Source organism: Lepidochelys kempii, chromosome 22 (genome assembly GCF_965140265.1).
Source record: "Lepidochelys kempii isolate rLepKem1 chromosome 22, rLepKem1.hap2, whole genome shotgun sequence".
Lineage (NCBI taxonomy): Eukaryota > Metazoa > Chordata > Testudines > Cheloniidae > Lepidochelys > Lepidochelys kempii.
This window is the reverse complement of record NC_133277.1, coordinates 11954609-11977939: the sequence shown is the minus strand read 5'-3', so window position 1 is coordinate 11977939 and position 23331 is coordinate 11954609. Positions and strand designations below refer to the sequence as shown.

The 23331-nt window shown below is 45.9% G+C and overlaps 1 protein-coding gene across 3 annotated transcripts in view; it reads left to right on the top strand.

The window, feature by feature from the left end:
- The window catches only part of SORL1 (sortilin related receptor 1), a 105885-nt gene that overhangs the window by 459 nt on the left and 82095 nt on the right, over positions 1–23331 (top strand). For all 3 annotated transcript variants that reach the window (XM_073321246.1, XM_073321245.1, XM_073321244.1), the window contains exons 2-4: positions 16904–17020; positions 19178–19303; positions 21616–21777. In XM_073321246.1, coding sequence (XP_073177347.1) covers positions 16904–17020; positions 19178–19303; positions 21616–21777 — 405 coding nt within the window. The remainder of the gene's footprint in view (positions 1–16903; positions 17021–19177; positions 19304–21615; positions 21778–23331) is intronic.

Below are 23331 nucleotides of genomic sequence, written 5' to 3'. Positions count from 1 at the left end.
CCCGGCCACGGAACACCCCCCTCCCCCCAGTTGAGAAAGGGGAGCGTCGCGTGCAATGAGGGGCATGTTGTTGTGTGCACGCCTTGCAACCCCAGCTTCCAGCGGCGCTCGTCCCTTGCATCGCGTTTCCCCTCCCATTGCAAAGGGGCTGTGGCTCTGTGCAGCGCTCCCCTTCTAGAGCGGGGTGTTGAAAGCAATGCATGCAGTCATTCTCCCCCCCCGGTCACTGGCACGCACTCTAAATATGACCGGAGCACCTTGCATCTCGGCTCTCTCACCTGTCCAAAGCACCAGACCCTCCGTGCACATTCCCGGAGCTCTCCCCCCGTTTTTTCAGGAAAGGTGGCCCAGGTCACGCACAGGTCCCGTTAGAGCCAAGTGGCATGATTCGTTGCTCCCTGGTTGGAGAACTCAGAAGCGTTTATTTTAATATTTGGTAGTTAAAACCAAACCGAGCAGAAGGGAGCATTGCATCAGTCCAGTGCAAGGAAGTAAACACTGTTCTGCTTAGAACGAATATTAAAATCACCCTGCATGCACCCCCTCATCAAATAATTAAAATGGCAACTCTGAACCGTTTTACTTGGGGTTGGCTGTGGGTCCTGCAACCGGAAGGGTAAATTGCCCTCTGCCATACAGAGGTTAGGTTATCTTGTAAACAATCAGAAACAGTGCAGATGGTTTCCCCAGTTAGTGTGTCGTCTTATCAAGAAATCAGATTTCCTCTTGAGGACCTCCTTTAACCCTCCCTCCCCCCTGACGGTGCTAATAAAACAATAGGCTTGGTGGATAAATTCAGGGAGATCGGTGGTCGGGTTGTGGTATTGACAATGCCAAGGTGACATTGTCTGGCCCACATGTAAACAAATCAATTAAAAAAAATCAAATTTCAGACTGAAAATTGTAAGTAGTTTGAAATCAACTGCACAGGCTCTGTTCTGACACTCGGTGCTGTGCAAATGACTTCCATTCCCGCTAAAGTGGCGTCCAGTCCCATTTTGTGTATAAATACAATGTTCACCTTTTGCCTCGAGCAAAAAGGCATGGGTGGCCTTTCCTGTAGATGGGACATGGGCAGGCAGTTACAGGTTGAAAGTTTGGGTGCTGAAAGTTACTCAGCCTAGTAGGTGTCCTGAAATGACAGTTTTGAGAAACTGATGACAGATTTTGGAGACAGACATTCCTCCCCCTGCAGCTTGTAGCCCACAACATTCCAACTCCTTCGCTGGCATGAAGTGCATTAGACTAGAGACTGCTTTAGTCACACGTAGCAGCAGAACTTGAAAGAAAACCTCTTGATTTTAGTCATCTAAATGTTAGCAACAGATAAATACACGAGACGTTTACCTCTGTAAAAGAGGGTAGCATCTCCTATAGAATGATCTGCCTGGAACAAGGTAGGTCCCTTCTCTGGAAACAATGAAGGGGAAAGAGGGGATTGCATGGAAAAAAATCACTCACGTTGCCTGTGAAACTATAAATGCACATCTTGAAGGGGTAGAGGCATTTTATTCAGACTGAACATAATACAAAGCACAGCTAAAATGAATGTGGCTGAGTGATTTGCACTTAGTACTTCACTTAACCCACCCTTCTGCCATAAAAGAAATCGCATCCCAAGGCAGCATTTTATATGCACCTTTCTGAAGCCACCATGCAATGGATTCAGGATCTGCCTTCCATCAACCCCGGGCGCGGCAGGGGAAGAGGGAGGAGAGAGAAAAGGAGCTTGTTTCTGAATAAAGAAAAGGAGGACTTGTGGCACTTTAGAGACTAACCAATTTATTTGAGCATAAGCTTTCGTGAACTACAGCTCACTTCATCGGATGTCTCTAAGGTGCCACAAGTACTCCTTTTCTTTTTGCGAATACAGACTAACACGGCTGTTACTCTGAAACCTGTTTCTGAATAGTGTTGAGAGAAAGTGGTGTGGAGATCAGAGAGTAGAAGCGTTTCACTGTAGTCTCCTAGCACAAGTTTTGATACTGAACATGTTTCACTGCATTGACAATAGTTCACAGAAACCCTTTTTGAGAATTGCAGGGGGTCACTTTAAGCAGGGACAGGAAAGGAGTGTTGTAATGCAGCTTGCTTGGTGCCTGCTAGAGGCAGCCCTGAAGTTAACAAAGCAGCTCGTCCAGTTTACAGAAGGCCTCACTACATTAAAAAGAAAAGGAGGACTTGTGGCACCTTAGAGACTAACCAATTTATTTGAGCATGAGCTTTCGTGAGCTACAGCTCACTTCATCGGATGCATCGGATGCTGTAGCTCACGAAAGCTCATGCTCAAATAAATTGGTTAGTCTCTAAGGTGCCACAAGTCCTCCTTTTCTTTTTGCGAATACAGACTAACACGGCTGTTACTCTGAAACCTGTCACTACATTAAGTTATTCAAGCGATGGCCTTTACTTGAACTTGGTTCTGAACCCCGCGTTAGCTCAAGGCTGCTCAGGGGAAGTGTAACTAGCCATCATTGAGCAATGTTTTGCTTCATGCTTCAGTCTGGGTTTTGCCACATAAAGAAGTCTAGTTTCCCCACACATTCTGACCCTTAATGCCATTTCAGTTCATCACATCTTACAGATTTTTTTGCTGATATCCTGAAGGGAGAATCCAGCAAAGCAGCAAGATGTGGAATGGGATCTACTGATCCATCCCATTTGAAATAGAGGATGTAGACTTTTTGGCACAGTAAGAGCTGCTTTAATGGTGAAGCAGGAAAAGAGCAGGTTGGGGAAAGGCTGCTCTGAGGTCATTTCTCCGAACGCCTGGAGAGAGCAGTTCCTACACATCTGACACAATGCTTGTTGGCTTTCCTGACACTTACTGCATTTGAGAGAGCATAATGAGGTCATTTGCAGAGAACCTGACACTCACTCTCGCTTTTAGTACCACTATTCTATCAATTCCCACTCAGCCTCCAGTGGCTTTCATTCAACCCTCCTGAACAGCTCAGGTGGAAAGTTTTGGCAGCAGTCTGCAACATCAGAGATTGAATAAAACCGACCACAGTAATTCCATTGCCAACCAGACCAGGACAAATGGGAAGCAGCAGTAGGAGTAAAACATCAAAGTTCCACTTTATTTGGCCTTTTCTTGTTGCCTTTAATTTTCAAAGAGTGCTTTCCCTGGAGAACTGAGTCACTTTTCCTAACAGCATGATACGCTGTTTTGAGGCTTGAGTTTTAACCTCTTATCCTTCCACTGCTACAGAACAGGCTATGAGAAATCTAGGGCCCAGGTTCCAGATAGCAGAGGGCGAATGTCAGCTTGAAACTTCATTGCAGAAAGAAGTTTCCGGTACCATCTTGTAGTTTTTAACTATGGCATTTTCTCTTTTCTAAAGTGTCCTGTCCCCTGTTACTTACCCAAACAGAGGGAAAGGACGAGCTTAGTGATTAGGCAAGGGACATTCTAGAACTGGCTACCCTTGAAGTACTGTCAAATGCACCAACATAAAGGAACCCCTCTCCTTTTGTCACAGGTGTTTCTCGTAACAATAGTAGGAAAAGATTCAGACAGAAGGGCAATTTTAGAAAGGGTCAGCATCAGCTTTAGACTTCAGTTGAGTGAAGTACCTTGGATAGATCAGTCCAAGACTGCTACAGTCAGCAAGACAAAGGAAACATACTGCCCAGCTTCTATTCACAGTACCTTCTAACAGCTGCGTATCGGGCAAAATCTCATGGAGGCCCCATCCAGCAATACGGTCTTGCTAAAAGTCTGCTTGTCCATTGGTTCCTTTTGACTTGAACAAAAGCAGATGGGCAGCGTGATTTTTTGGGGATATATTGACTAAAAGCCCAATGTGACAGACACGATTTGGGGCCTTTGCTAGTGGTCACGTCAGCTCTCATATCCCCATTTTGTTTCTCCAATAAGAAGTCCAGCTCTGCGTGTCCCCCTCAGCCCTCTCCAAATAGGAGATAGAGAACCTGAACGAAAATGCAATACTAAGCACTTCTCAGCTCCTCAGGGATCTTTACAAACCTAATCCTGGCTCTGCAAAATCTTGGACAAATCGCTAATCCTTTGATTCCCCCCCCGTAGCTAGGGGTTAGTACTTCCTATCTCAGAGGGAATGCTGCAATTAAGGGTTTGTAGAGTCCCTGGCTCCTAGTTGTGTGTCTGGGGATCATCAGGGAGCCAGAGACAGGAAAGGAAAGACCTAAAGCTGGGGGACTCTATGAGACCAGCATATAGCTTACCTAGCGCTAGGTGCTTTAAGATCATTCCCTGTTCCAGAGAGCCAACAAGATGGGTGGCAAGGACGGGAAACTTTCCCTCTCAGCTTGTCACTTGGCTTAATGTGCAAGCTTAAGGAATTATAACATTCCTTTTCTCCCCCACTGTATTAAGCGACAGTTCCCTGGATGGTTTCCGGGAGCCAGTTTTCAGAAGCACTGAGCACCCACAGCTTAACTCAGTAGGAGCTGCAGGTGCTCAGCGCCTCTGGAAGTCAGGCCCTGCATCAGAGATGTACAACGTATTTAACTTAGTGGTATGCTCCAGGTCAGATTATCGGGAGCTTTCTGTCTTCCCTTTGCGCCCCTTTTCTCCATCTGGCTCTTGCTTATTCTAAGGCATCGGCTGCTGTGTTTCAGCCTCACAAGCTGCGAGCTAGACTCAGGAGACTCGGTTTCAAGATAAGAGTGGTTTTTGCTCATGGGTGAAATTGAAACGAAACAACAACAAAATGGCAACAAAAATTATTAGGGGTCTAAAACACACGAGTTATGAGGAGAGGCTGAGGGAGCTGGGATTGTTTAGCCTGCAGAAGAGAAGAATGAGGGGGGATTTGATAGCTGCTTTCAACTACCTGAAAGGGGGTTCCAAAGAGGATGGCTCTAGACTGTTCTCAATGGTAGCAGATGACAGAACGAGGAGTAATGGTCTCAAGTTGCAGTGGGGGAGGTTTAGATTGGATATTAGGAAAAACTTTTTCACTAAGAGGGTGGTGAAACACTGGAATGCGTTACCTAGGGAGGTGGTAGAATCTCCTTCCTTAGAGGTTTTTAAGGTCAGGCTTGACAAAGCCCTGGCTGGGATGATTTAACTGGGAATTGGTCCTGCTTCGAGCAGGGGGTTGGACTAGATGACCTTCAGGGGTCCCTTCCAACCCTGATATTCTATGATTCTAACACAGCGCAACCCCGTGTTCTGCTCAGAGCTCCATGCAGCCTGGCGAGACGTGCCTACAGTTCTGAAGGTTGCTCTTTCGACACCTGCACTGCTGGGCGTGCATCAGCAACTTGGTTGCCTCTGGATAGCCCCTTCCCTGCTGAAGGCATCATCAAGTGATTGGACCCAAGACATTAGTTGTTGTTAACCTGCCCGCAGCTGCTCCTTTCCTGTCTAACAGTTCCAGTGCTTTTAACTCCGTGCTTCCTTACAACAATAGCACCCCTACACCCAGAGAATCCTGAGAGAGCCATTCGCAGCCCGCTGTCACAGATCTCTGTTGGTGTCCAGAGCACATTTCAGCCACCTGAAAAACTTCCTGGGACACTCAGATGTGTCCCCCTTAGGAATAAGGGGAATTCCATTCCTAGTGTATATTATTGTGTGTGCAAGGGGGAGAACAGAGATCCCCACTGTCATTGCATGGCTTACCTCTTCTCTGGACTAGCTTTCCTCCACCACCGTGGAATTCAGTATCTAAATCCGCTTCATGCCGTAGCCAGCTTGGAAGAGGAACCGATGAACCAGCACAAGCGAGATCTCAGTGGCTGTCTCCCAACTCTGATGGAAACAAAGGACATGGACACGTTAAGGAGTGGAATTTCTACAGCCTTGCTCCTAGTTTAAAGCGATGAAGCGGTGTGTAAAAATTTGACCCTTCTTTGTCCACACACAGACCTCCCTCATCCAGGCCTCGTCTCCTGCCTCAGTTTTTGCAGCCTCCTCCTCACTGGCTTCTGACACCCATGCCATCCTCCCCACTCCAGTTCAGACAAACTAGAGCAGTTAAAAGTCTTGCTCATTGACCCCACGTTAAACCCCTTTTGAAACCAGCCACTGACTTTCTCCGCCACATCAAGTTCAGACTCTTGCTGTTGTTGTCAAGGCCATGTGTAATTCTGCCCCTTAAAGACTACTTTACTACCCCCCTTGTGTTGGTGCTCCAGCCCTCTTCACTCTGCCAATAACAGTAGCCTCGATTCCCACTCAAGGGCTATGCATGGAGCATCGTCCCCAAAGGGGTCTGCAAAGCCCTTTTGCATTTATGTTAAAAGAAATGTCACTAATAAACTTGGAAGGCCTATCGTCACCTCAGTAACCTTTCCTCTTAATGCATGTTCTTTGGGGGCAGAGACGGTCTCGTCCTTGTGTTTGCATAACACCTACCGCGCTGAGCCCTACTGCAACCTACATTATATTACAATGTAGTAGGTCCCTACAATGAAACTCAGACTGGGTCTTCAAGGCGTTAATTTGCCAAGGCTGGTGAGAAAAATCATTTGAGTCCCCCTGCACCCCACATCCAATAAATAATATCCAGCTGGCTTTTTAAAGAGTATTTTTAGCTGGGTTACGTAGCACACTCGCCCATTGCAAAGCACTGTCAGAAATATCAGATTGATAGGTTTCATCCGGGGGTGGCGAGGGAGAAGAACAGAGGTAAAGTAACTTGCTGAAGGCCGTGCGGCAGTTCAGCTGCAGAGCTAAGGTTAGATTTTCGGAGTCCCAGGCTGGTACCCCATGCTCAATTTGCTTCACTGTATTTTGTTTTGTTTTCAACTTGATCACATTTGAGGATTGCCAGATCACATTTTGTTAATTTGTTTAAGGGGCAAATAGCCCAGCATCTGTGGGAACAAACCTTTTCTGGGGACTGATCTGATTGTGAGAGGGAGGAGGGGGAGAGAGGAGATTTGGTGATGTGGACAGAGAACATTCTATTTTTGAAGAGTATAGAAATCTGCTTGGCAGGGCAAATTCCATCTTATGTGAATGCAGAAATCAATTTCACTACATTTGAAATGAACCATACTTAATTTTGACCTAATTTGCCAGCCCATCAATAATTGTCCTTCCAAGAACAGAGTTTAACCTTCTAGCATCCAGCTTTTGTGCTGGGTGTTTGTTGGTATCTAATACAAATGATAATTAAACAACCCTTGAGCATTAGGTAGCCAGTCTGGATTGTCAAAGTAACTTTTGTATGGTTCAGACAAGCTTACTTGGAGCAATACAGAAAATCAGCCAAAAGTTCCATTTTCTCCCATTCATTCCCAAAAGTCATAGCAGTACCCAGCTGATATAAATCAGTTGGTTAACAAAAGCATCCAGTATCATCCCCCACACACCCTGCATACAGATGGTGCAATAAAGGCACAAAAGTGAAGTGATTTATGCAAGGGCACATAAGAATGGGCACTCTGGGTCAGACCCATGGGCTATCTAGCCCAGTATCTTGTCTCCGACAGTAGCCAATACCAGAGCTTCATGGGGAGTGTACAGAACAGGGCAATTCTGTAGATATCTATCCCTATCTTCCCCTCCTGGCTGCAGGCAGTTTAGGGTCACCCCAAGCATAGGGTTACATCCCTCACCATCTTGGCTAATAGCCTTGATGGACCTATCCTCCATGAACTTATTTAGTTCTTTTTTGAATCCAGTTACACTTTTGGCCCTCAACATCCCATGGCAACGATTTCCACAGGTTAATTGTGCATTGTGTGAAGAAGTACTACTTACTTGTTTTAAACTTGCTGCCTGTTAACTTCATGATGTGATCCCCGATTTACATAAGAACGGCCATACTGGCTCAGACCAAAGGTCCGTCCAGCCCAGTATCCTGTCTGCTGACAGTGGCCAATGCCAGGTGCCCCAGAGGGAGTGAACTTAACAGGTAATGATCTAGTGATCTTTCTCCTGCCATCCATCTCCACCCTTTGACAAACAGAGGCTAGGGACACCATTCCTTACCTATCCTGAATAATAGCCATAAATGGACTTATTAACCTCCACGAATTTATCCAGTTCTCTTTTAAACTCTGTTATAGTCCTAGCCTTCACAACCTCCTCAGGCAAGGAGTTCCACAGGTTGACTGTGCGCTGTGTGAAGAGGAACTTCCTTTTATTTGTTTAAGCCTGCTGCCCATTAAGCATTGTGCAAAAGGGAAAATAATAAATAGGGTAAATAGCACTCAGGAGACAAGGGGCAGAGACAGGACTGCAACCCAAGTCTATTAAGTCCTAGTCCACGGATCTATCCACTGGACAACACTGCCTCTTATAAACTTGACCATACTGTTGCAGCTAGCGCTAAAACTTTATAACTTTCTGCATTTACATGCTGTCCTCACCAGTAGGATTTTGGTGGGAAGAGGTGGCCTTATCTCGGTCTCTGATGCTTGCTTTATGCTGAAACTTGGCAGGCGAGATATTTACCTGGGAACAGTGTTCCATCACAGTGTTTCTACTGTTCCAGTTAAAGCAGGTGGGGAGAAGTATTCAAGGTTTCATTGTATTTTTGTTATGCAACAGCAGGTTTCAGCGTTTATCGTTTGGCTGGCATTTGGGCAAATTCTGCTCTTATTTATACTGGGGTAAGTCAGCAGTAAAGCTGGTGCAGTCAGTGGCGTTACTCTGCTGCACAGTTTGACCCTGTGTCCTTCAGCCAGAGCGCTTAGCAAAACATTTAGCTGCAATCTTAACCGAGAGGTCACAGCCCCCTAGCATGGTGGCTGTTACATCTAATGCTTTCTATGGAGCTATCTCTAGAATACACTGACCTCAGCAGAGCCTTAACTTTCCCTGCTCCCATGACTGAAGCCCCCTTATATTCCCTGGGATTGCACCAACTCCCTCTCTGCTCCTGGAGACTCCACTCTTGCCGAGTAACTGAGGGCCCCAGGAGCATTGCTTCAATTTCTGGGAGCTGAATTCCAACAGGGTGCTGCTCCCACCTCTCTAAGATGAGGACCCAGATTATCCTAAGCTTTGTAAAAGCCCAATGTTTCAGAGGTCCACACACCTTAAAAAGGGTTTGGTAGAGGAGGTTTCTTGACAGCAGAGACGTTAGGCGCAAGGAGGAAACACTGGACTTCACTGTAAAAGGATGAGGCTAGCCTGCTAGTTCTTTGAAACGAATCATCCATGTTTCATATCCAGGCACACGCGTGTTTTCAACCCAAGCGCCACAAGAAGTGATGCACGCTGGCAGGGATAGAAAGAGATGCTCGGAAGCAAAGCAGAAGGTACCCTGATGGAGGTGATGGGGAACGTGACATGCAAAGGCACTAGCATGGAGACGACATTCAAGTTCTCACTCCATCTTAATGCATCCAGGGTGCCAAGATGCTGCAGAACTCTCAGGAGTGAGCTGGAGGAAGAGGGGGGTGTGGTATTTACCTACCAGACTTAATGCATGACTTTCATTAAAGGACAAGTAGAAGAGGGTTAGGATGGCCTTGCCTTTAAGCCCCATTGCTTTTGTCAATACATGTCATAGCATAGTTTCCCTTCTGACCCACTAGAGAGTAGCACGCAAGGAAATTGCACAACTTTCTCAGAAGGCTGTTCGAAGGTCTCCTAACTAAGCTTTTTAAAGCATTAACTTGTTTTCTACAAGGTTTTCTCTTGGGATTCCTTCTTCACCAATCAAGTTTGAGATCTCTCGGGTAACTGCTTAAATATTTGAGGAGCAGCATAGTAGAGTGAATATTCCTGTTTTGATGTTGTGAGTATTTTTAAAGGGACATAGAAATCTTGTCAGTGGGCAGCTGGAAGTCTAGTCAGTTTCAGATACTGCACTTGCCCTGCCTAAAACCACAGTCTGCTTTTGAGCCTCTCTCACCTGCTGTTGGCCTATGAAAGGTCCACAGAGATGGGAAACAAGGAGAGGACTCTACAGAGTGTTGCCAAATGACTTAAGTAAATAAACTGAACAGAATATATATATTTTTTTTAATCTGAGAGACACTACTTGTAACAAAGTTAAATGCTTCAGACCAATGTTTTTAAGTGATGGTATCCCTTTAACTTGAATGTACACAGCTGTCAGCCTTTTGAATGACTGTTTTTGTTACTCCTAGACTTCAGAACAATGTAACAAAATTTGTTTAAATTCCACATTTTGGAAGAGATCCATACAAGGAAGGGAGAAGATGATCAAATACTTAGACACACATTTGTGCAGTACTGGTTGTTTGAAGTGCATAGCAGCAGCCTCCAAGTATTTCTCTCTCAGAACTTTCATTAATAAAGTTGCTTGGAGGAGGGAAGCGGGGAGCCCATGCTGTTGTTGGAGTCATATAGTCAGATTGCTGATTCACAGCAGAATGAATTCACTGATGCAGATGACTGAGCCCATTAAGAAGAGCTTTAATGACAGGTATTTGGCCACCACTACATTTGTATGTTTTTAAGTATTATGATTTGTAAATTTTTTTTTTTAAATTAAGTTACTGTCTCAGTCATGGCCTGGAGAAACTCTATAGCATTAGGGGAGGGGGCACAATCTATTGAGTCCTGCTGCTGAGATCCTTAGCAAAGGGGCTGGTCAGTGTCAGCTGTGGTGGGGACACTTGCCCTCAAATTAGATTAAGTTCGTCAGTTTATTTCAGAACAGCACCTGTTTAATTAGATGAGTGCTAACCCCCATACTGGGCACACTGATTCAGCATCCACACAAAATTGCACTCATTTAACTTCAGTATAAAAATGATATTTTAGTTAAATAGGTACAACTGTGTGTGCAGAGCAGCCTCACAACAGCTACACAGCCTGGTAATAACTTTTAAGGGTATAAAATGCGTTTAAACAGCAGTATTTTTGTAGTTGTTGGAAGTGCTAAAATATGAAGGTAGAGGGTTGTTGAAACACAGCAAACCTTCTCCCCTCCTGAGCCATTCTACAGGCCAAGCTAAATAGATCAGAATCTAGCTTTGCTCATCTGTGTAGATATCTGCATTAGAATGCTGGGTGCCAGAGAATATTACCCCTTTCACAGAAAGAAACAAAATGCAGGAGCAGTAAAGATGCCCAGTGGCTGTTTCCCCAGGCTAGTCTGTTGGTCTACATTAGCAATTACCTGCTTGTAATTCTGCAAAGGACAGTGCTTGTAGGTGGAGCTGCTGGGGTGGACATCTTGTTGCTTCAGCTAAGCAGTGGTTCCAGTAAGGAGAAAATACTTAAATACAAAAAAACCCCACAACTGGAAGAGATCCAGTAGCAAAATGCTAAACTACAAATACAGGAAAATCTTCACTGCATTTTGACTTGATTTTTCCCTTCTGAACTTTTCAGTAGCTTCTGTATTAGCAGGACAACAATTAGAATTTCATGCAGATTTCATACCTACTTAATCACTTGGCAAAGACCAAAACACATCTCCATTAAGTGGAACTGATGCAAATACTGTCTCAATTAAACAGCAGACTTTGCCATTCCCTCTCATTAGGCTAAATCAGTTCCTGGGGACATTTTCCCCAGTTAAGCAGAGCACTGTGCACTCTGGCATGTGGAGAGTTGCCAAGATTTAAAAGGTTTTTAAGGAAGGCACCCCAGGGCCAGGAGAGTTAGATTGTTAGGTTCTAGGATAACATAAACCTTCCTTTACAGTTCACTTTATATAAAACATTCAGGTGATAAGCATCAGACATTACCAACCTGGGGCATAACTTAGACCAGCAAACCAAAGAAACAAGGCTCAGAGGCCCATGACTAATCCCTACAGCCATTCAGTTCCTAGTAGTTCCCCCCCAGGATCATAAGACTGCACAGCAACAGACTGGAGTCTCTTCAGGGAGGATCGGAGGAATAAAAGCAGAGGCAGAGAGAATTCCTAATTCTGGGTCAGTGCTTCACAGGAAGCTTGAGAATAAAAAAGGGAAAGCCCTTTTGCTAGATTCCCTACCTAATAGCTCAAAGAGCCTACATACTAACTAACCTCCTAAGACTCTTGCTACCCTGCTCAGCTGTATGATCCTTCTCAGAAAAACTTCACCAACTGGTGAGTTTAGCCTCTATATAAAGACTCAACCTTAAATAGGCTTGTTAAAGGTAACAGGGTCACCTGGGGGCTGACTGGCTGATGTTCCTAATAAAACTCAGCTGTCTTCCTTCTCCTCCGAAACACAGTCCCCCCTCCCACTCCATTCCTCAGGAGTTTGGCCTAGAGCCTAAGGGATTTAGGCACCCAACTTCCATAGGTGTCTTGGGCAAGGTATATGACCTAGGATCATTTGAAAGAACCAAGGAGGTTTGTTCCTGTGTGTACAGCAGGGTGAGATGTTACGCCCACACCACGGGCTGTGGTACATGCTATCACAGTCTTGGGTTCATCCAAATTTTCCCCAGTATAAAGAAAAGGAAACACAAAATGCAACTGTAAATATGATCAAGGGGAATCAGGTTGGGGCCAGAACATTTTCAGTGGAGGGGCTTCAGGTAGGGAACACTCCCAGAGGAGATCAGGTGCATCCAGAATCTGACTGTCTTTAGGGAACGCTGCAAAACTGTCCTCTTCAGAAAGGGCTTTTGGCCATCAGAATGACACACCATTGACAGCCTCTCTAAATCCCTTCCAACAATCAATTAAAAAAAAGAGGAAATCCATAAAATCTATCCCCCAAACAGAAAACCAAACTACCCTATCCCCAGAGTTGTGACCCCAAAAGGGAGAAATGCCATTAATTCCATGAAATTCACTAGGGACTTCAGTAGGTGTTGTTGATTTTGGGTGGCAAGTCCCCTGATACTGCAGTGATGGGTGGTGGTGGACTTTTTTGGCTTTTTTGTTTAATCCCACAAGTTTTCCATAATGGTCCAGTGTGGAGGAGGCTTTTGGGAATTCATAGCAGGCTAAAGCAAAACCTCTGATCCAAACCCTTGAGAATGTTGGGGTGCATGAGAGCCCCACTTTTAAACTTGGCATCATTTAGTAGCAAAAAACCTCACTGTGCCTCCCAAATGTTCCTCATCCCGTGGAATGTTGCTTATTTCAGATTTGATGTCCCCTCACTTTTGCTGCTGAAAATTATTGCGATTGCAAATAAAGCAGCATGGAACTAAGGGGGCAGAGAGAGCTATTTATGCTACAGGAGGGAAGCCTGCATTTCAGGTTTCCTGCCATCATAAGGTGTGTTTTTTTTTTTTTGCGTGTCCCTCGTTTTGGGTCTCTTCCACATGTTTGGGCTTTGGCAGGTTGAGAGGTGTGCTGCCAGAATTATCTAGTGCCTGGCTTTTGCCTGCTTGGTGTGTGCACCGTAGACCCTCACGCTCACAGTAGCCTTGTTGGTGCTAGTCATTGACTGAGACAATAGTTGATGTAAGTCCGTGTGGCAGAATCAGGCCCATTGTTGTTGCTAGCCCTGTACAAAGATTAATCCATGCAACACCCCTGTGAGATAGGTATTATTACCTTCCTTGCACAGCGTGGGGGAAACTGAGGCACAGAACTGTGATGAATTTAAAGTCCAAGGGCACCCACTGAGTCACTGGCACAGCTGGGCTTAGACCTCACAAATTCTGAGCCCCCCCCCCCCCCGCACACTCAACTACCCCCAGCTCTTTTATTCATTAGAAACTGTGCGAGGCTGGTGCTTGCTTTATTTGCTGACCTACATCTCCTGAGCATTTGCTGACACGTTGCTTTGGCTCATCTCGCCTGTGTCAGGGGGTTTCTCTTACTGACAGGCAGTGAGTGACTCAGCGAGGGTGCACCAGGGAGTTGATCACGTGACCCCATGGGCTGCTGCTGCCAGGTCATAGGAACATTTTCATTTTTCCTTTTCTTTTCTTGCATGTAGCAGTTACATAAGTGCAGTTTTTATTTCATTCCCTTTTTCCCAGCAGCGCTCTCAGGATAATGGCTTTGTGTTTTAAAGGCTTATTTTCCAATTGCTAGAAGATTCTCCAAAAGCCTTAACACAGGCTGCAGTCCTATGGTGGACAGGGGGAGCTTTCCCATAGTAAAGAGTGCGAGGACGGCTTGCAAATTTGACCCTGCATTTTTTACAGGGCCCCCCAACTCCCTGAGCCTGCGAGCCTGCGTCTCCAGTCCCTGCAGCGCCTGTGACCATGCACAGGTGCAGAATGGATGTAAAATGCAAATCTGAATGGTAACCATTCACACTCACTTCACACTGCTGTAAATGACTGCACAGGGTGGGTAACTAGGCCCCTTCAATCAATCTGAGGCCTTATCTACACTCAAAACATGTACCAGTTTAGTTAAACTGGATTAAACTGCCATATGGACACTCTTATTTCAGCTAAAGCATGGGTTATTAAGGTTCCAGTCCAACAAGGCACTTAAACTTTAAGTATGGGTGTCGTCTGCTAGGCATATGCTTGTGTATCTTGCTGGACTGGGGCCTATTACTATACAAATTACTGCAGCAAGGTGTCAGAATAGCAGCCGTGTTAGTCTGTATTCGCAAAAAGAAAAGGAGTATTTGTAGCACCTTAGAGACTAACCAATTTATTTGAGCATAAGCTTTCGTGAGTGAGCTGTAGCTCACAAAAGCTCATGCTCAAATAAATTGGTTAGTCTCTAAGGTGCCACAAGTCCTCCTTTTCTTTTTGTAGCAAGGTGTAAATTTTTAATGGTGAGAGTAATTAACTGTTGGAATGATTTTACCAGGGGCTGTGTTGGATTCTCCATCACAAACAATGTTTAATTGCTGATTGGATGTTTTGCTAAAGAGATGTGCTAGGAATTACCTGTGGGGGAAGTTGTGTGGTTTGTGGCATACAGAACGTCAGATTAGATGGTCACAATGGTCCCTTCTGGTCTTGGAATCTGTGAACAGGAGTGCCATTAATAATCTCAGTGTTATGGCTAGAAATAGTCCTAAAGTGCCAGAGATCATCAGGGGGGTGAGGAATTGCCTATTTCAGGTGGTGCCGGTTGAAGGCAATGGCAGAAGGATCAGCTCTACAGGAGGGCTTTGCTATGTAAACAGAGGGGGTTTTAGTCTAGGCAGAAGGTTTACCAGTCACCTTCCAAGCTGTCTTTCTGGTTGAATGGCAGCATGCATATCTGTCACTCTCTCCCCTTTCATTGGCATCAGGATAGCCTTGGGTATAATTGCTGGCATCCCTCTGACATAATTGCAGTAGGCCAATTTTTATACATGGCCTCTTGCAGAGCCGGAGAACAATGGAGCTGAGCTACACAACTGAATGGAAAGAATTGGGTTGGTCTGGGTCACAGCAACCTGTAGTGACTTTTAGATACAAAGCACTCTTGGCTTTTTCCTTTAAGCTTGGTTTAGGAACTGGTGTAGTGTGGGCATTGTTCTAAGGAACTGGTTTCCTTAAAAACAAACAAAGAAAAAAAAAAAACCAAAGAGAAAGTAGCACTGATGAGAGGCACTAGACACACGACCCTGCTGATTGAATCTAGTTCTCCGAAGAACCGATATCAGTGTTGGGGAAGCTTGTACCGCTGCTCTTTGTTAACATGCTTCACCTCTCCTTGTTGAAGACCCTCCAGCATGAGGAGGAGGAGGAGGGCTCAAGTCATAACAGCTCATTCAGGCCCTGATCCAGCAAAGCACTTAAGTACCTGAGTGGTGCCCTTGAAATCAATGGAACTGCCCCTGTGCTTAAAGCTAGGCATGTGCTTTGGGAGCCTCAGTCCTTTGAGGGGGACCAGTTATGAAGGCACTCTTTTGTGGTGTGTACTACAGCAGTAGAAGGGCACCTCCAAACTTATTTCTCAGAAACATCCACATAGCTAGCTGAGAATTACAACTCCCAGTTCCTACTAACTGGAGCTGAATATGAACAGGCCACCTCAAGCAGTAGTTCTTACCACAAATTTTTTGGTGGCCTCAGCGTTCGGTCACCAAATCTTGCTGGTGGCCACTATGACAATTTTCCCTAAAATAATTAATGTCGGAAAAAACAAATGTATGTACATACACAAGGCCAAATCATAGTAATTTATTTATGTAGGGTTTTTATTTGCACACAACAATAATAATGCAGTTGTCTCTTTTCTTTACTGGACCTAAACAGAATAAAAACACAGATAAGGTATTTTGCATGTTCTTGTCCTTGTTGTTTTTTTTTTGGTTGTGGCTTTTGGTTTTTTGTAGACTTGCTAGCTAGTAAGTCTGCTCCTATGAAAAAGTGATATTCGTACATTTGTTAATATCACTTTTTCACAGGAGCAGACTTGTTATCTAGCTCTGAGGCAGTGACGAGTAATACTTACAAACATACGTATACCACTTTTCACTGCAGATTTACTCAGCCCGGTCGAGCTGGGGGACAAATTAAGCCCTGGATGGGGGGGTGCGCAGGGAGACAGTGGGGGCCAAGGCCAATGGGGTAGATGGGTGAGGGGGGTGGCGAGCCCAGAGGCCAGGGAAACGGTGCTCTCTACTGCATAGCCAAAACCCAGAGCCCCAAATCCCCTGGTCAGAGCCCATGGCTGGAGCCTACCACCTGCCACCCACCACTCTAGGCCTGAAGCTGGAAGCCTGAGCCCCACCGCCCCCGGGAAGGTGGGGAACACACACCAGCTGTCTGGTGCTTGTGGCTCCAAAGGGGGGCAGGGCCCAACCCCTCCTTGCAGCTCCAGGGGAGGAACCACTGCTTTGCCCCCACCCTCAGTGACCGCCCAGGAGGCTGGGGCCACATTTGAGAAATGTGGACCTAGAGAATCCATGCACTGTGTCAAAGCAGCAGTTCCTGAGCTGTCCTGTCCTCCAAGGGCATAGTCCTAAAATCAGACTTCTGCATGCTAGTGTCTTCATGGTGACACGGAACATTCAGTTTCTTTATATGAATTAAATCAGTTCCTACAACCATTTTTCTCCATCCTCGCACATTCCTAGGGAAGAGAGAAAGAAATTGACTTGTGTGGGGGTTGTCCACATATTTCTATGTCCAGGGCCCTGGCTCACCATTTTAATATTCATTTTGTTTCGGTTTCAGGTCAGCCTGAATGATTCTCACAATCAGATGGTCGTTCACTGGGCAGGAGAAAAGAGCAATGTGATTGTGGCCTTGGCTAGAGACAGTCTGGGGTTACTGAGGCCCAAGAAAAGTGATGTAAGTATGGGGATTTTTTATTATTATTACTACAGAGGGAGACTTGGAAGTACTATTTTGTGAGGGGACACATTTTAATCTATTTTACTGCTTGGTAAGAACGGGCTTTTCTGTTTATGCTTGAAAGACAATGGCCTATTCATCTGGACTTCAGGTATTAGACCTATAGACTTTCTTGTCCCATAGATTCCCATTGGGCTAGGGCTGACTCAACCATGAGCCTGCCCAGGCAGACAAATGGAGTCCTAGTGATCTGCATCATATTGTTTGTAAAATTTCCTTTACTGTGTGCTGTTAATGGCAGGTAAGGGAAAGGAAACTGAGACTTGACAAGTTTCCTGAATGTCTTTTCCCTTGGTGAGAGGGGGAATCGGTCTCTCCTCAACGTATCACAAGGTTCAGCTTCCAAAGCCCATTGTTCCTTCCAAGACGCCATATCTCCATACTAGATTCTAGTTCCCTGCGACCCCTTCCACACGCTGGGCATCATGGCACCTGCTATCCGAAGGGCTTCTCCGAAGGGCGTTCCATGCACTGTAATAGAAAAGCCAAGACATGAATGCAGAAGTATAGGGCCCAGTATGAATACGTTATTTAGCCCTTCCTCTTATACTGGGCTGTGTTTATCTGGCTATCTTATAATCTTGGTGTGTTTGTGGTGGCACTCCCTACTTCACTGTATTCACCTGCCCGCAAGAAACTGTTCATTTCTGTGAATTTGTGCTGGAGAGAGGTGGCAGATTGATAGTCCCAGAAAATGTAGCTCTCGCTCTCTCTTTACGCTCTGAGCAAAAACAGTGCAGGCCTCACCAAACTGGCTTGTGCCAACATACTTTAACCCAACTCTGGAGGGCAAAGAAGGGGTTTCATTCTCCTTGCCTCATTAAATCATTGGCCTCTCATCTCTGCCTGCAAGAAGAGGGAGCAGAGCGTCAATTGTTGTGGCTGTTACTGTAAGGTGGACACCTGCTCAGAATGAACTAATCGGAAGCCCCTGCTGGTGCATTTCACACAGGCCAGCAAACGAGAATCGCAGGGTGATGTCTTTTGGTTTATAGCAGCTCAGGCTTGATTCATACAGGGGCAGCAGGTACCACTGAAAATAAAAATAAGAACCACCATTTACTAGTTATAGCTTTTGGGCCAGATTCACCCCTGCCCTGCACCTTGTGTAGCCATGGCTACAGCTATGGAAAGCAGGTGTAAAACACTACCCCAGTCAAAGGAGTAGCACTTGACATTCATTTTGCACTGGCATAAATGACTGCCTAAGGGACAGGGCAGGGGTGACTGCACTTCTGTGGTATCACTACACAGAATGGCAGATACCCCATTTCCGGTGATAAAGTCAACGACTGTGGCGATAAGTGTTGAACGGCCCCCTCTCTAGAGAGGAAAAGTTCTGTATCCCATTTCCAGGCACCTAGACAAGACATTCCTCATATCACTACAACAGTGCGCAAGTAATTGTAAGCTCTTTGGAGGCAGGGACTGTCTTTTTGTTGTGTTTGTACAGCACCTAGCACAACAGGGTACTGGTCCATGACTGGGGCTGCTAGATGCTGTGGTCATACAAATAATAAATATTAATGCACGCACTGAAATATTCATGGACGTTGGCTGGAGAGAGAGAGGACGTAGATAGTTAACTACCTGTCTGTTCTGCCAGCTGGATAGAGACCATTGGAACAGCTTGCTTAGGAAACTACTTCAGGTCTGTCTCGGTGGGATAAGGTAAGTAAGTAATATCTTTTGGTGGACCAACTTCTGTTGGTGAAAGAAAGCTTTCGAGCTGCATTGAGCTCTTCTTTGGGCCCTCATAGCTTGAGTGTCTCTTTCACCAACAGAATTTGGTCCAATAAAAGATTTCACCTCCCACCCCTTTGTCTCAAATATCATTGGCCCAACAAGACTACAATAATACTACGAACAGTATTGGCTTAGGCTTTTATTGCCTTGGCTTTTGGCACACAGCCGGTGCAGAGTGTACAAATCTTGTCATGTTATAGTCTTTCCCTTTGTGCATTACCCTGTGTATATTTTTCCCCATAGTGCATAAAACTTGAAGAAGCCATTGTTCTCAAGAGCAAGGAAGGGACTGCCATCAGGGAAATTAAATCTGTCTCTCCATAACAGCAGGAGCTTTTTCTTTTGCAGGTTTATGTGTCATATGACTATGGGAAGGCCTTTAAAAAGATATCAGAGAAATTCAGCTTCGGTGCAGGGAACACCAGCGATGTGGCCATCTCACAGTTCTACCACAGCCCTGCTGACAACAAAAGGGTAAGAAATGAACAAGCAGAAATAAGGCTTTCCCATCACACACAAGTTGTACAGCTTTAACTATCCCAGTGGACAGGTGCTTTATACTGGTATCTCTATTCTTGTACATGAAGGGGAATAAGCTACTCATGTATAAAGACACCTTTAGAGCAGTAGAACTGCATCCACACTCGGAGATGTGCCAGCATAATGATGCTGGTAAAAATTCACACCCCTAGCTAAACTAGTTACACCAGTACAAAACCTAAATAGGCTACATAAATGAAGCTTCCCCTCTCCAGTTTTAAGAGGCTCTTAAAAGCCCATTACTGCCATGCCAGCTATAGTGAATCTTGTCCATTTGTATAGAATATTCTTTTTATTGTTCTCTTCCCCAGTGTCTGTCTGGCCTTAGTCTATGAGCTGGAACAATACCTAATTCTTATGTAGCGTTGGTAAACAGTAGATCTCAAAGCGCTTTACAAAGGAGTCAGTATCATTATCCCCATTTTACAGATAGAGAAACTGAGGCACAGAGCATTAAAGTGATTTGCCCAAAGGAACCCAGTAGACCAGTGGGAATAAAATCCAGCTCTCAGTCCACCATGCTGTCGACTAGACAAACCTGTCTGGTTAGGTGTTTTAATGGGGCAATCTTTCCCATGTGTCAGGAAAGCACTCAGGAGATTGTATGTGCTTCTGCAAATAGAAGTAGTGTTTATATAATGTTCTTTGCTAGCTTTTTTATTATTATTATTAAAGGATTGCTTAGTGTTGCAGGAAGTAGCTCCAAGGTTTACAGCAGAAAGAAAACGTGTGTCTCTTGGGAGTTATAAATTGAATTTGATCAAGAAAATTGACTGTTCCTAGGGAAGAAAGAAGTACACCCAGTAATTTTAGTTTCTCTAGTAGGAACCTAGGCAGCTTTGTTATGTGCCATTTGTGTAATTCTGTAGGAGCAAATTGTGCCCAGGGAGTGGGGGCAAACCAACGACAGGTTCCCACCTCCCACCCCTCCTGCAGGGTTTAAAATCTATGGCAAAAAAGCAGGCGGATGGGTGAACAAGACAGCCAAGTTCAATGCTTCCTGGAAGAGGTGGGGTTAATGGTTTCTTGAAGGTGGAGACAGGATGGTGAGGAAGAAGGCTTAGAGGCAAGAATGGTGAAGGAGACCTTAGGGTTCAACAGGTGTCTGAGCAACAACCGTTCAGTTTGTGGAAGGTGCGAAATGCAACAGAAACCTAAATTCCTCTGTGCTGGATGAGGGCCAGTCTATGGCATGGGTCCATGACCCCTCTTTGGCATGCAGCCCCACTCCACCACCTACAGAGTGGGTCCACAAACGCTCTGTAGCACGTGGCCCCACTCCACAGGGCTTCTCTTGCATCCCACTCTTAAGTGGTGCACCAACCCAATAACCTTCAACACTGAGCTGGAAAGCTGAAGGTGAAGTGGGTTAGTAATCAGTCAGCTTGACTTAATCCATCCCTAGTCTTATCTCCTGCCTGCCCCTGTGTCCATGGGGGAAACTTCATATTTCCTCTGGGAAGTTACTCCATTGTGAGATTCCATTTAATTGTGCCCTAGTGACTGCAAGTCAAGTTTGCAAGTTAAAAGATTCCTCCTCCCGTCCTGCACCCCCCCCCCCAAACTTCCATCCCTGAAAACTTACCCTGGGATCAGAGAGTCAGGTTAGAACCTTCCTGGCTTGTAAATCTCAGAGGCTTTAGGGGGATATACATTGGGGACAAGACAGGACCTGAGCCTAGGAACCAAGAAACAGAATGAGAACCTACATCACCAAGTTCCGCCTTCACTTACACCTTTGCAATTCCCTTGTCTTCAGTGTAGTTGCACAGGTGTTCCTTGGCCCTGCAACTGAAACTTAGCTACCAGTCCTGATGATAGTGGGGGGGAGGGGAACGGCAAAGTCTCCAGCTAGCTCTGCTAGAGTGGTCTTGATCCTGCTGTGCTTACAGGGTAAAAAGCAGCAAGGCGCTTTTTTCTTCCCTGAGCAGAACGGATGTTAGTGTGTTCCTTGTGCAGTAGCTAGGCCCTGAGACAGTGCTCTTGCCTCTTCCAGGTGCTGTCTTTAGTGTAGGTTGTATCGTAGCAAACATCCCAGGTAGCTCAGCTCCAGTTCTGCTAGAATGAGTATTGCAGATACAGGATGCATTCCACTGCAGATAGGTTTAGATGGTAAGCTCTCCTGCACTGCCTTTGCAGTCCATATTCCACTACTGACGTAGGCTTCCTTGTTCTGTACGGTTATATCATCTTCTGCTTATAATTCCCATTGGCTGACTGTTTTTGTTCCTGTTTCCCCTCTCCAGTACATCTTTGTGGATGCCTACACCCAGTACCTCTGGATCACCATGGACTTCTGCAGCAATATCCAGGGCTTCTCTATTCCATTCAGAGCCGCAGATCTGCTGTTACACAGTAGGATCCCTAACCTTGTTTTGGGCTTCGATAGGTCTCATCCCAACAAACAGGTGAGGAGCTGCAGTCGGAGATGGGTGCCAAGTAACGCTGCTTCTGTTGCTTTTCTGAGTACCTAAACTGCTACATACGTGTTGGGAGGTTTGCTGCGAGATGTGCTTGATGGAAGAGGTGCAGTGCACCTCTTCCCTTTTGCATATGGGGTTGAGAAGCATTTGACTCCAGTCATCTATCCATCCATCATTTTGATAAGGCAGCTATCCATGTGGTATCCATCTTCCATCCTTACTCTGGTGTTACAGTCAAACTGAGTAAGCAATAATACTTCAAGTGGTGGTGTGGGTGTGTGCCACATGTGGGATATGCATGCACACCCTGTGCCGAGTCTGGAATGTGTGTGTGTTTGTATGCGTATTTATTTTATTTTACAAGCAGGGTCTGTTGGTCTGCCCATGTGCTGTAGCTCTCATGCTCTGAATGGAGGGCATAAAAGATGGTGCAGGCTGATGCCTCTCCAGTTTCACATTCACAGAATTCATGGGGGCTGGAAGAGAGACTCAGAAAATATCTGATGGAAGAGGTAATGAAGCCCCTATCAGATCTGGGCCGGGGGACCCCTCACCCCCTGTAAATCAGTCTCAATAAACAGGCAGCGGCTCTCCGAGCACGAGCTGGGGAATGGAGGCTAAGGCTGTTAAGCCGAAGGAGAAGGTTTCACATGAGTGTAAGGGGCACTCATAGGTGTAAGGACAAGCCATCCTTGTCTAAAGCTGCCCTGAAGAGAAAGGATCCCTCTCCAACCCTATCAAAGTCAGGAGAGCTGGCATGTACAAGCGCCAAGAATTTCGGCCCGAGTAAATCTAGGCAAGAGAAGGAGGTGCACAAGGGTATGCCTCCGGCAGTTCCAGTATCGACTCTGGTGGCGAAGACTTGAAACAAACAGCTCTGGTGCTCCGACCCACTTCTGGAGTTGGTGTGTTACTAGTAACACAGCCCTGAAGGGAGCCGACTGCTGTGGTGACCAGGGAATCTCTGGCTCCTATGGTGCCACCAGTGGCCACTCCTCTTACTCTAGGGCAGCCTGAGATCTACGTCTACCCAGAAGACATCTTTGCTCTTCCCTGTCCTCATTCATCTCTATCCGGACCATCTCTTCCTGACACAGGAAGAGACTCTTTCCTCCCACCTTTGAGGCGCGGCCATCGATAACGTCGGTTCCACTGGAGGTACGGGATCCAGCTTTCTCTTGGGATGAGTCACAGGCCCTGCAGGAGTCTCTGCAGCATCAGACAGAGCTGAACGGGACAGGAGTGCAAGATCAGGGTTCCAGCCTCTGACCAGACATGATTGTCCAAGAGACAGGTGGTCCCCTATGCCATGGGGTCCTCCTCTGCCGATTGATCCATTCTGCTGGCTATATTGGGGACCAGGGGAGCCCTACATTAGTCACCCAGGAGTGGTTCACGAGTCCTATTTGCTGTTGCCTGGCCATCCACAACCAGCCCTGTTTGAGTATTTGGAGGAAGAAGGTGAGCCAGATCTGACAGTTTTGTGAGCAAACTCGTAGTCTTTCCCAGTGAGGCAGTAACTCCATCTTCTCCATCTCT